Source organism: Protobothrops mucrosquamatus, unplaced genomic scaffold (genome assembly GCF_001527695.2).
Source record: "Protobothrops mucrosquamatus isolate PMUCROS unplaced genomic scaffold, P.Mucros_1.0 scaffold448, whole genome shotgun sequence".
Lineage (NCBI taxonomy): Eukaryota > Metazoa > Chordata > Lepidosauria > Squamata > Viperidae > Protobothrops > Protobothrops mucrosquamatus.
The window spans coordinates 1,037,602-1,052,291 of NW_015386771.1; the positions used below are offsets into that span (position 1 = coordinate 1,037,602).

At 35.8% G+C, this 14,690-nt stretch overlaps 1 protein-coding gene across 1 annotated transcript in view; it reads right to left on the reverse strand.

The window, feature by feature from the left end:
• The window catches only part of PRKCE (protein kinase C epsilon), a 206,989-nt gene that overhangs the window by 55,607 nt on the left and 136,692 nt on the right, over positions 1 to 14,690 (reverse strand). The window contains exon 11 of the mRNA XM_015816415.1: positions 10,083 to 10,256. Within this exon, the coding sequence (XP_015671901.1) occupies positions 10,083 to 10,256 (174 nt within the window). The remainder of the gene's footprint in view (positions 1 to 10,082; positions 10,257 to 14,690) is intronic.

A 14,690-nucleotide genomic window follows, 5' to 3' on the forward strand; every position in this document is an offset into this window, starting at 1 on the left:
CGTCAGAATTTTATGAAATTTGGAATAAATGTTATAATTGGCTAGAACAGAGAAAGAAAAAGACATAATTATTGATGTATATAAAATGTAAATAAGATGTAAAGAATATTTAAAATGTAAAGCACTGTTCTGTTAGAGGAAAAGATTTATGTTTATGTAGTTTTTGGTGTATGGTGTATGGTGAAAAATAAAAAAAAATAAAAAAAAAAAGAAGGGAGATGGGATGTAGGTAGGTGGGAAGGAGGAAGGAGGAGAGGTTGTGGGTTTAGAGGGAGGAAGGATAGGAAAGTGAATGAGGGTGGAGGCAAGGCGGGGACTGCCGAGCGTTTCTGAAAATGTATTGACTTGGATTATCTTTTTTTCTGCTTGTGTATGTAAATGCATCATATTAGTGTTTGTTGTTTAATTACAAAAATCAATAAAAATTTTATTAAAAAAAAAAAGGAATGGACAGTTGGTTGGATAAATCTATAAAGGCTACTTATAAAAATGGATGTTTCATACTCAGCTTTAAATAGTAAAACACCATTTTTAACATCTGTTCCCAGTAGCCTTAATTTGCCATATCATCAAAAAAATACTGATGAAACACAGAAAGAAATTCTCTCCATGTTGAAATTAATACAAAAAGCAATTACTTTAGCTTGTGAGCAGGTTAAAAATAACAAAAGAAGATAAAAGAACAATTTTCTAATTTAAATCTACAAACTCAGAAAACAACCACAGAGAAGGATCCAGCAACCCAGAAAATAGAAGGAAAACTAGAGAATGCTGACACAAACATTGACAATCTAAAGGAAGAAACTAATGACCATACTCAGATAAATAAAATCTCAGAAGACACAACGATAATATTGGAAACAGAAAAAAACATTTTATAAACCAAGGTTTCAGAACATACTGGATGACAAGGAAGGCAAGCTGATGGAATGGAAGATAAAGTCGTTAACAGAAGTGTGGGGAACTGGAGAAGGAGGGAAGCGGATAATAATAATAATAATAATAATAATAATAATAATAATAATAATAATAATAATAATAATAATAATAATAATAATAATAATAATAATAATAATAGTAATGGAAGGTACCCTGGAGGTCATCTAGTCCAAACCCCTGCTCAGACAGGAAACCCTATACTATTTCAGACAAATGGCTGTCCAGTCTCTTCTTAAAAACTTCCAGTGTTGGAGCATTCACAGCTTCTGGAGGCAGGTTGTTCCACTGGTTAATTGTTCTAACTGTCGGGAAGTTTCTCCTTAGTTCTAGGTTGCTTCTCTCTTTGGTTAGTTTCCATCCATTGCTTCTTGTCCTGCCTTCAGGTGCTTTGGAGAATAGCTTGATTCCCTCTTCTTTGTGGCAGCCCCTGAGATATTGGAACACTGCTATCATGTCACCCCTAGTCCCTCTCTTCATTAAACTAGACATACCCAATTCCAACAACTGTTCCTTATATGTTTTAGCCTCTAGTCCCCTGATCATCTTGCTCTTCTCTTTACACTTTCTAGAGTCTCAACCCTTTTTTGACATTGTGGTGACCAAAACTGGATGCAGTATTCCAAGTGTGGTTTTACCAAGACATTGTAAAGTGGTATTAACACTTCATGTGATCTTGATTCTATCCCTCTGTTAATGCAGCGTAGTACTGTGTTGGCTTTTTTGACAGCTGCAGTGCACTGCTGGCTCATATTTAAGTGATTGTCCACTAGGACTCCGAGATCCCGCTCACAGTTGCTACTATTGAGCAAGGTACCACCTATACTATACCTGTGCATTTGGTTTTTCTTGCCTAAATGTAGACCTTACTTTTTTCACTATTGAATTTCATTTTATTAGATAGCATCCAATGTTCAAGTCTGTCAAGATCCTTTTGTATCTTAACACTATCTTCTGGAGTGTTAGCTATTCCTGCCAGCTTAGTGTTGTCTGCAAATTTGATGAATTCCTCATCTATTCCCTCATCCAAATCATTGATGAAATGTTGAAGTGTACTGGGCCCAGAACAGAGCCCTGAGCCACCCCACTACACACTTCCCTCCATGTAGATGCAGTTCCATTGAGGACCACATGCTGAGTACGGCCGGTCAGCCAGCTACGAATTCATCTGGTGGTGATGCTGTCTAATCCACAATTTTCTATCTTATCAAGTAGTAGGTTGTGATCTACTTTATCAAATGCCTTACTGAAGTCCAAGTAAATTATATCCACAGCATTCCTCTAGTCCACTAATTTTGTCACCTGGTTAAAGAATGCAATAAGATTTGTCTGGCATGATCTGTTTTTGACAAACCCATGTTGGCTTTTGGTAATGACTTTGTTTGTCTCTAGGTGTTCGCTCATTCTTTGCTTGATTATCTTTTCCAAGATCTTCCCAGGTATTGAGGTCAGGCTGATAGGTCTGTAGTTTCCTGGGTCCATTTTTTTTTCTTTTTTGAAGATGGGAAATACATCAGCTCTTTTCCAGTCTTCTGGTAGTTCCCCAGTGCTCTAGGATCTTTGAAAGATATAGTTCAATGGTTCTGAGATCACATCTGCCAGTTCCTTCAGAACCTTGGGGTGTAGTCCATCTGGTCCTGGTGATTTCAACTCATCTAGGGTGGACAGGTGCTCACTTACCATTTTCTTGCCTATCTTAACTTGTGTTTCTAAACTGTTTTTTACAGTACTATTTTTGATAGGTTGGTCTGTTTTTTTCCTTTGTGTAAACACAGATGCAAAAAATGAGTTCAGTAGTTCTGCTTTCTCCCTGTTGCTTCTCACCTTCTTGCCAATTTCTTCCACTAGTGGACCAATCATTTCCTTAACTTTTTTCTTGTTTTTTACATGTTGAAAGAAGCTTTTTTTGTTATTTTTGACTTTTGTTGCAAGCCTTAGTTCATTTAGAGCCTTAGCTTTCCTCACTCCATCTTTGCAGGCTCGGGCCACTTGCTGATATTCTGCCTTAGTTATGTGCCCCTCTTTCCACTTTTTATACTTGTCCTTTTTGTCTTTCAATTTATTCAAGGGTTCTTTATGCAGCCATGTTGGTTTCTTTTGAGAGCTATTTTTCTTCTTCGTTGGTATTGTGCTAGACTCGGCTTTTATAATCTCACTTTTCAAAATTTCCCAAGCTTCTTGAGTTGTTTTCCCCTTGAGGATTCTCATCCATTGAATCCTTCCCAAGCTCTCTCCAAGACTCTAATTTGACTGTGTTTTATTGCTTATGCTTGCATAATGTTGAATTCCAATATTGCATGGTTACTCCCCCCCCCAAGGTTCCTGTGGTTTCAAAATCTTCTATCATTTCATCTCTGTTAGTGAGAATTAAGTCCAATATGGCTGATCCCCTCTTTCCCTTCTCTACTTTTGGGGGGACAAAGTTGTCTGCTAGGTTTGTCAGGAATTAATGAATATCAATGGGCTAGTTCAGGGGTAGGAAAACCTTGACTCTTTTATGACTCGTGGACTTCAACTCCCAGAATTCCTGAGCCAGCCATGCTGGCTCAGGAATTCTGGGTGTTGAAGTCCACGAGTCATAAAAGAGGCAAGGTTGCCTACCCCTGGGTTAGTTCTTCCAAAAACACTTTAACAAAAAAGTTTTATAAAACTCAGCCTAGGACTGGGGCGATGGCGCGCACGCCCACAGAGAGGGCTCTGCATGCCACCTGTGGCACGCGTGCCATAGGTTCGCCACCACGGCTATATACCTATCTGAACAGGATGTTGAAGCTGTATCTTTGAAGTGATTCTATGTAAGCAATCAATATGAAATTGTACAAAAATGCAAATGTAGTTACCAACATTTGTACTAGAAGTCAGAAAATTAACATTTCATATGCATACAGCTAAAAGAATCAAGATTTCTAGAATTGTTAAAACAGAAATTATTTTTATACTGGACATGAAGTTCAGGAAACATACCTGGGTTTCTTAAATAGAGCTACATATAGTTATATATGAATAATCATGTGATTATTCCTCAGAAAGACACAAAAGTCTTGCAGCCTACCTCACCAGTAGCATAGATGCCAGTACTATTACTAATGCCATGCATATTTGAATCACTCTGGGATGGATTCCACCTTACAAGAAAAAACACAAGCTGTATTTCTATATTATCATTATAGAAATTCTGGTGGCAGTAGTATTCTGTTATGAACACAAACAAAAGTTCTCCACTCTTTATTGTCATGTATCAGTCATTATTTAGTCACATCCTAAAATTATTTCCCTAGAACTTTTTAGGGATTTTCTTTTTTAAAAAGGGGGGGGTATTTGTGAGCTTAAATAGAAATATCTCCCCAAAAATCATTATACTATAGAGATACTTGGCAATCCTAAATGATCCTCACCGTGGTACAGAACATGAAATAGAGCCTTGACAAGGGTCTTACATGACACATGGTAGAATTATCAGACAATGTAAATGCACTTTAAGTGGATTACATCCATATAACAAAATCTTCACAACAGGTTTAGCTGCCTAGCAACCTACACAATAGATGGTTGGATAAAACGGATTACAAGCCATTGATTAGTCCCAGACAAATATACGGCCAGCCAGCCAGTCAAGCTAATTTTCACTCTAAATCACAAATGACACATCTTAGCCCTCTGGCCATTATTACTAGAGAAACGTAGATTGCTGTCTGTACAGATTGGTGACTGGAAAGTTGTTATAGCATAGTTTGTCAATGGGATCCGAATATAACTGCAAGTCCAGAGACGTTTTTCCTAGGAGAAACTAATCCATTTGTCATAATGAGATGAACACACTCATTTGAGATGAACCTAATTTGCACTGCTATGAGGTATCTACATAGTATCCATTTTATCCTAAATTTATTAATATTGCCACTTCTGAGAAACTGTTTTGGCCCCACCATCCTACCACTGTCTGTCTCTCTTCACCATTAAAAAAAAGATACATAGAAAAAAATCAATACCCATTTTTTGTCAGAACTTTTTTTATGTACAGATTTTGTATACAAGATGTGTTTTATATATTTGTAAATTGCCCAAGAATCTATATATTAAATATCTATTTTTCTGCTTAGGTAAATTAGAAAAAATGCTTAGAAAATGTTTGTGTATATGATATGCCCCCATATAAGTTATTTTAATGTAATTTGCAAGGTGTAAGTTGCTCTTTAAAAAATTGAGTACAACTTTCAGAATTATTCTGTCTCTCATAAACAAATGATATAGTTTTTTGATTTAAGAAATATAGGACTCTGTACAGTCTTTGATGCTCTCTGAGCTTGGTTGTTTTCTTGCAGACATTTCATTATCCAATTCTGTTCATATACAAACAATAAAGCAGCAACCAACATCCTAATCAAGGAACTACCGAGAAGAAAACAGCTCTCCCATCAACACTGACAAGGCAAGCCACTGAATATAAACAGAGAGAAAATTCAAGTCCCTTCTAGCACTGAAGATGTTACCTAGTTGGGTAATGAAATGTCTGCAAGAAAACAAGCAAACTCAGAGAACATCAGGGCCCATATAGTTCAAATCTGAGCTAAAAATATTCTCTTCTCTGGTCAATGCTATGAATGGATTTTGTGACCGAATTCATTTGGGTAGATTTTTTCAATTTCTTAGTTACAAACCATGATTTTAAATTTTTCCAAAATGCCCAATAAATTATTTATTTGAAGGTTTCACAATTTTAGGAGAGAGACTAATCACTGCCTTTCACTAAGACATTTTTGTTAGAAAGTCTGTGACATTCACTGACCTTCGTGAAAAAAAAAAGCTATTTTGAACAAAATTCTCCAAATATTCTGTTTGAGATCTTAGGTGATGCTGAATGGCTTATTTCTCTTCTTTCCAAAATACTCCAAGATGAACATATCTCTGGAGCATTCAAGAAGAGGTAAAATGGTAGCCAAAATGACAAAAGTATATTTGCTGATACCACTTGAAATAAAAAAAAACCTCAAAGACAAAATAAAATAAAAATAAAATAAAATAAATAAAATAAAATAAAATAAAATACACTTTTGGTATAAATTGCTGTGGTGAACTCACTGTCCCTTTTTCCTGTTCCTGATGCACAAGATCAAGAATTTTGTAAAGCTCTGCCCTGACATAGAGAGTTTTGACCTGACAAATTGGCTTATTGGAATGAGAACGAGAGCTGTGCTCATTAAGAAATTATTCGTAAAATAAGCAAATGTTAACATTCCTGTTGAAAGATACAATAAATATTAGCGGGTGGGGCAGTAGTGGAGCTTGTCACTCTTCCAGAATGAATGGTGTAACTGAAATACTGATGGTCACAAAGCTTTTGGGGAAGGAGAGAGAAAAGTTAATGTAAATATGAAATCCCTAATAGGTGTTCAAATGTGCTTATGAGCAGTTCCCTTGGCACCCTCTAAACACCTATCCTATTTAGATTACTTTGACTTGAACTACATGTTATATGCTAGAACAATCTTTATCTTCAGGAATGTCCTCTTAGTTTAACATAGGCCTCATAGGAGGGTTTAGGACAGGGGTGGGGAACTATGGCTGGCTCAGGAATTCTGGGAGTTAAAGTCCACAACCTCATAAAGGGGTCATAGTTCCCCACCCCTGGTTTTTCAAATAATGAAAATGCCCTTGTGGTTTGTTCAGAAATATGCCCTCCTGGCTAGAAAAAATTCAGAGGCGAGATATGATTGAACTTTAATCTCCATGTGCTTTAAAAAAACCTAGGCAGAATGAATTTTTTTCAGTTTATTTTCTGTTTTTTTAACTGCTAACTGCTGAAGGGCTAAGTACCATGTAGCAGCCATTTTCTTGAAGGCCCACAGCATGCTCTCAAAAAATCAAATATGCCCTCAGGGTCCAAATGGTTACTGATGCGGCAAAAAAATTCTCCTAATAGTTTATAGCTGCCATCTTTCTTTCCTTTCAAAATTCCAGAAGTTGAGTCAGCTTGGACACTGAGAAAAACTTTAACATACATTCAATGCCACTTTTGTTATTCCACCCACAATACAATAAAAGGACTAAGAGCACTGTGGATACATACAAATGATAGCTGGAAGCTACCTGGCAGAAGACAACCAAAAATGTTTTGACAAACCACTGCTTTTGTTTGTTTTAAGAGGGGTTCTTGGTGTTCTCTGAGCTTGGTTGTTTTCTTGCAGACATTTCAATAACCAAACTAAGTAACACTATCAGTTTGTTTTAATTAAAGAGTGTTTAATTAAACACTAAGCTTCAGCACTAATCCTTAAAATTTTGGACTCTGGCTTTTGCCTAGAATGCCGAATGCCATAGGTATTGACCCCTATTTTTATTATTATGAATAATTGTATTAAAAATTACAATTACAACAATAAAAACTAATACAAACTTTAAAAAAGAATAAAAAGAAACATTGAAGGTACAGAAAAGAAAAAAGAAAAGGAAGAAAAATAAAAATATAGTAAAGGAAAAGAAAAAATAAAAAGAAATGACTTTCTCCTTCATCACAACATATAAACAATTTCAGTAATTTCTCCTAAAATACAACAAATGATCTCTTCTTCCCATATCCTGACTCTATAAACAAATCTTTAAAGCCTTGTCATTTCAGTCCCAATGTCAGCAAAAGTCCATTAAAGGTTACCAGAGACAACAACAGCTTTTTGTGGAGCTGTCTTCAATCTGCCATTTTTGGCTGCTAGGCCAGTATTTTTATTAGCTACTGTTAGTGCATGGTGGACATCTTAAGGTCCCTAGTCCATCTCACACTTCTGGGACTGCCTTCTAATCACATAGCTGAAATTAGCAAAATTCTCTATAATTTTGAACAGAAAAAAAGAACATCTTACAGTCTGGAACCTGCAACTGGATTAATGTTGTTAAACAAATGCATATGAAATGTTACTAAAAATATAAGGGAATAAAGACAATTCCATCTTTGAGTTAAAAAAAAGTAGCAAGTCTCCACTTGCTTAGCATTATCAGCCTGAGACTTTCGCACTCAAAGACACCTATGGCCTCTTGATTCTAAACCTAGTCTACCCCTGATTTTAATTATGTACTATAGTAGTTTGGACTGTGATTTGGAAAGTTTCCAATTCAAATAGGACACCAATATTTTTTTTACTAGACAGCCAAATCACAATATCTCAAAACAGTAGATGTTGCAGAATATTGATCTGCTTACAAGACTGTACTTCATTCAGAATATGTGAAGCACCAGAAAGACTGATACAGCCAGGGCTTTTTTTCTCATAGAACGCCCAGAACGGAGTTCCGGCACCTTTTTTGGATGGAACCTTGTAGGGTAGGCAAGGCGGGTTGTATGACATGTGTGAGTTCCGGCACCTTTTTTCTTTTTTAGAAAAAAAGCACTGGATACAGCTATATAAACTACTAAGTGTTATGCTTTTCTGAGGAATATTATTGCATCTACTATAAATGAGATATGTAGATTTAAAAATCTGAAAGGCAAATTTCAAACATTCTGATTAAGGAATTCTTTCCACAATAAGTTTAGTAACAGAAATTTCACTATGCTCGGCACAGCATTCAATGATATTCTTTTGCCTGCAGTTAAAAAAAAGCATTGCACACCAAAACATTTAAAAGGGAATCTAAAATGAAAAACACAACAGAAATCCACAAATTGCAGCTATTATCATTTCCCCAGGTTTTGAGACTTGAGAATAAAAAAAAAAGTCTATTTAACTTTTTATATTACTAACATTATTTTAATCTGGAAGCTTTTAAAAACCTATTCTAATAGATTTTTTTAAAATGAAATGTGTAAATTTACATTTGTATCTCTACATCCTCATCAAACCTCTTAATACTCTTTCCCCAAATTTGCCCAGCCCTAAAATGATAGTGGGAAATTCATGGTCCCCCTCTAATTTGCCCAGCCCTAACATGATAGTGGGAAATTCATAGTCCCCCTCTAATCTACCCAAGCACGTCTAAAATATAACAATAAATATTATGGCAACAAGTTTGATTTTTTTAAAGCCATTTTCATCAAAACACATATCCAGTCATAAAAACCTGAAATACACCATTTGATGGAGACCATTCTTTTGTGGCCCTCTCAGTGTCTAAATATTTTTTAAATAAAGGCATGACCTCAGCCAGGTTTAACAGTATCACATTATTTTCAAATATAAAAGTTTTCAGATCTTTAATATTAGACTATATCTATTTGCTCTCGAGACCAATGGCACCTGAAATTTCTTAGAAGCAGAACACTCAAATTTACACCTAAGATAAATCAGGTTGGAATGCTTGCATTTCTATTGCACCAGGGCTTTAAAGTGACATTTTGCCAGCCCATATCATAAAAATCAAAAATTTTGTTTATTCTGAAAGTTTAGAAATTTAATTTGCTTAGAATGCCATACTTATCAATATTTCTATGAAGTTATGTAACAATTTCAAAAGGAGAAACAGAACTGGTGAAGAATTCTCTTTTTTGTATTTTTTTGTATCTTTAGTGCCACCTTCTGGCATTTCAGGGACAATACATTTATTTTTATATTAAAATCTATTAAATTCATTTGTAAAGGAGTTTACAGTACAGAATTGGGTGGAATCATTGAAATAGCATTCTAAATATGATTTAAAAAATAAGTTTTCGATATCTAAGTGCAGAAAATCCCAACAAAGAAAGGAATTTCTACTTAAAATTTCAAAATAGGCAAATGAAAGCAACCTTCAGCAAAACACAATTTTGGGAGAATCTTAAGAATCAACCCCTCCCCTGGGAATGGATGAATTAGTCTTCCACCAATCTATATCATCGTAAAATGTGAGACAAACTCTCAAGCTTCATGCAAGATACACAAAACCCATGATTCTGTTCCATTTCAGTTCTCTGCTTATGTAATTTTAAAAATGGGAATGCAACTTTGCACTTAATTATATATTTCAAAAATACCTGTTAAAATATTTGCATTTCATAACTTATCTTTCCAGATGTCTAATTCCCCTCCTACTAACATGTTTTGACAATCGTAAATGTTAAGGCATAATTAAATTATTAACTGTATGACCATCCAGGTGGTGAGTATCATTCAGCTCACAGGAGACTTCAAACACCTTGACCACATCAGTAGTTAGGTATGGGATATATCTAGATAGTTTACCTTGGTCTGGAAGCAGCAATAGAGCTGTGTTAAATAAGGATGCTTTCGTGCTAATGCCAGAATCCGCTTTTCTGTCATTGTACAGTCCACATCATCATCTTGAAGAATGACATCTTTCTTTAAGACTTTTACAGCATATACTTCATCTTTACCTTTGAGTTCCGCCAGCATGACCTAGAATCAAGGACAATGTCCCATTTATAAAACACATTTCACACTTTTCAAAAGTTACACCAATAACAACTGGGGGAAAATAAACAATCCCAAGCAACCTTGAAGCAAAATATTTTACAAAGGTCCTATGTACAATATCTATCTGCTCAACTACACACAAATTTGTACATATCACTTAACAATTCAAGATATAGTTTGACTTAGAGCTGTGAGCCCAATATAAAAAGGTAAGCAGTGTCAGCTCCAACTGAAAAATCAGCTTTTCATGAAAGATATAGAACCAAATCCAGTACTCGTCATAGAGTTTAGTATCCATGTGAACAAGTAGACCCATTTATTGTCAGGGTACCTTTATAATTTAACATGAAGAAATTCTTGTGTATGATGAACCATGAAGAAATTTTTGCACATGTTCAAACAACTTCTGGACAGCTCCTATAGATGAGAGTATATTTGTAATCAATAGCAATATGCACATTCACGCACTCAGAGTAGGGGGTTTCTATTGTTAATAATGCATTATTCTTAAATAAGTAAATGGAGTACTCCTACAAACCTAATTTTGAGCAATTGTAAAGGAATATGACAAAAAATAATATATTTTTATCTTTAGAAGGCACTTATAAGCCAGCAGGAAAATGATACAGGGATACACATATAAATATTTGTAATCCAGGATCTCTGGCACTGATTAGAAAACCAAGGATAGACACAATGATTCTGCTTTGAACCTGACTGATACATTTCTGGTTTTAGTTCCATTAGAGATCTCTCCAAGTAAACCAAGGCACATGAGGCTTATAAGATTTGCAAGTAAACCAGATAGCAAGCCTGCTCTATCATGTCTTACATACAGTAGCCACAAACTTTGGCCCCTTTGCCAACATGGTTCAGCATTCATTTCATTTCCTTGGTATAGTTTCCTTTACTATACCAAGTCTTTCTGCTTCTGACTGCATGATCCTTATCCACTTGTTCATGAACTGACTCTGGAATGATTAGGGTGTGATGTGAATTTCCTCCTTAGTAAGTTTCAGTCAAATAGTTTGCATATTCCTTTCACCACACAAACTCAGTCTATGAATGCAATTATAACTGGAATAATCAAACTAGGTATTAGCTAGGTATAAACTGAGTAGACCGCTGTAGAGTTCTGCAAAGTCATCGTGTGATGACTTCATAAATAGACCATTAGTTGATCTAAGTCCCATGGATCACATCAACACAAAGCAATTGCAAATAAATTTATTGGACATGTAGTAAATAGTGTTCTTTAATTACGTTCCGTTAACCATATTAGTATTTAGTAACAAATGAGATCATCAAAGACATTGAAAAGCATATAAATTAGCTTTTACATTTATACTTCACAATACAGATGAAGATGTCATCAGAACCAATCTACATTCAATATGGACCTAGATTTTGCTGCAGATGAGAGCCAGGATCTTGGCTTAGCAAAATTATACACTTACCAAAATTATACACTATGGGTTGGGACAGTCTACAGCCAAGTGATTCCTCTTTACCATAGCAACTTGCCTATTCACTCAGGCATGATAGTTGGTGACATGCACAGACATTGTAGTATGAAACTTATTGCCAGTACCCAACAGCAGTAGGAATGATAATGAGGAAGACGTTGAGCAGCAGCAGCTACCCTAAAGAACATGGATGCAGCATTGTCCAGATACACTAATGTTTGCAATACAGTACTAGAACAAGCAGCTTTCTCCAATATCTGGTTTCTAGTTTGACTAGAAATAACATACTCCCTAATCAGCAGTTGCAGATACAAACATATAAAGGAAGTGAACCCAGAAAACGTTCAAAGAATGTACCCCCTCACACAAGTGAGGGAATCATGGCAAAGTGAGATCTCTTTTTTAAATAGCACAGGTCTTCTTGAGTAAATATATTGGTCCCAATAAAAATGTTTGGCCCATATCTTTTCACATTTAGAATTGTAGGTATCCCTGATTATCTTGCATAGAGCTGAAGAAACCTACAATGGTTCTATAATTATAAAAAGTGAGATTTGTCATTACTTTTTTTCACTATTCTGTAACTGCTTTATAGGGTGTAGTGATTGGAGCTAGAACAAATACAATCTAATATCTCATGCCATGTTATGTTTGCATGGCAGGTAAGTTGAAAAAATAAGCAAAAATTTGATTTGCAAGATCAGAAAAAACAAAATAGGAATCATCTACACAGAGAAGAAATGTCAATCACCTGACAGAACACTTTCTGCAGTTTGGCTCATTGACAAACATAATTTAGCACTTTAATAAGTAGATATGTATTCAACTCACAGTATAATGCTGACTTTTTTTTTTTAAATCAAACTTTGAAATGAGAAACATTTCTACCACAGGATTTGAGGAAATTCACAGATATACATTCCTGCTATAGTTCTTTTCTGTACATAGATGGCAACATATTCTTTTATAAGAACAAGTAAAACAATACACTATGATAGATTGTAATGTGTACAAAGACAGCAACTGAACAGAATGCAGATCTTGATCTTCTGCAACTACATCTCCAACATCAGGTTTTGTCAAATTACTCTCCTGAAGTTATATTGGCTTATGAGTTTATCTAAGGTCAGAAATTCCTAGAAGGCATCATGCCTACATTATCTATTGATTCAAACTAGCCCACAAGGCAGCAGCATCCGAAGGAGACTGAAGTCAGGATGATCTGACAACAATCCATTGTACCTACCAGCTTAGATCTGAAACCACTTAATGGATCATCAAGTTTGTCTGTGCAACCAAGTTTCTAAAATCAATGCACAAAGTATATTTGTACTGAGTAGATAGGATAGGAAAATTTAACAAATAGTGTCATAAACAACTGTAGAAACCAATGTCAAATTGCAATTTATTTGTAAGATTTATACAATGGCAGAGATTGGTCTCCTGTTGAGGAAGATCACATGACTTTACAAATTACTCCCCCAACTACTTCCAGATCCCCAAATCATGGAAACAAATATCATCAATGTAGGCTGGGTATAGAGTGCTATGAATTTCTTATAATATTTCAGGCATGCATTTAGCTTTTCTTGTCATTCTATTGGATTCTTTTCTGTTCTATTTTTTAAAAAGTATTTACATTTAAATCCCTAGAGATTTTGGGCAATGTAAGAGCAAAAAACAAGGAAAAATAATATAGGAATAAAATCAAAACATAAATTAAGACCAATGACTGATAACAATGAGTGAGCTGCCAAAGACTCATGGAATAAAATGGATTTAATTGATTTTAGAATGTCAGCAGTTGGGCTTCGTGTACTTCTGGGAGCAGAAGGTCTGAAGGATGGGGGCCACCACAAAGAAGACAGTGTTTTATCCTTATTTAATGGGTAGTGTATGGGGGGTGACTTTTAACAGCCCTTCTCTAAGTGAACAAACTGGACAAGACAATCTAATACTGATAATGTGATGCCTGATATATCCTATTTACTGAGCTACATATGACTTTGAAGGAAATAAAAGCACTTTGAACTGGCCCCAGAAGTTTAATACCAACTAATAGATTGATATTAATATTATTCTACATAGATAAGTATTAACAAGGCACAGTAATACAATCCTGGGTTGTATAAACAGAGGCATAGAATCAAAATCACACAAAGTATTAGTACCGCTTTATAAAACCCTATTAAGACCACACCTGGAATACTGTAGCCAATTTTGGTCACCATATCACAAAAAAGATGTTGAGAGTTTGGAAAAAATTCAGAGAAGAGCAACTAAGATGAACAAAGGCCTGGACATACGAAGAACGGCTGTGGGACTTGGGTTTGGCAAGTCTAAAGAAAAGAAGAAATAGGGGAGATATGATAGCAGTATTCCAATATTTGAGGGGCTGCCACAAAGAAGAGGGAATCATGTTATTCACCAAAGCACCAGAGGGAAGGACAAGAAACAATGGTTGGAAACTGATCAAAGAGAGAAGCAACCTTGAATTAAGGAGAAACAGGGGGCTGGACTAGAAGACCTCCAAGGTCCCTTCCAACTCTATTCTATTCTATTCTATTCTATTCTATTCTATTCTATTCTATTCTATTCTATTATACTATTTGCAACTTCTGGATCATGTTCAAAGACATACTGTATGCCGAGACTTCCGGTGGCAGGCGACTTCGTCGGTCGCAGCTGTTTGCTGCCTCCCGCCTGTTTCGCGTAAAAGCCGGTTTGACAGCCAGCATCAGCTGTCAAACAGCTTGATACCTTTCCCCTGGGCATAAGGGGATAGGTGAGCTGCCCGGGGTAGGAGTTGAGTTCCCGAGTCGTCCTATATGGACGATGTAGGTGAGAACTCCTCCGGAGCCCCGAGGATTCTCCGCGATCCAGGACGCCTTCGCTTCGGCGAAGCTAGAAGCCGCCGCCACCGCTGCAACTTGAAGTTAATTGTGAGTTT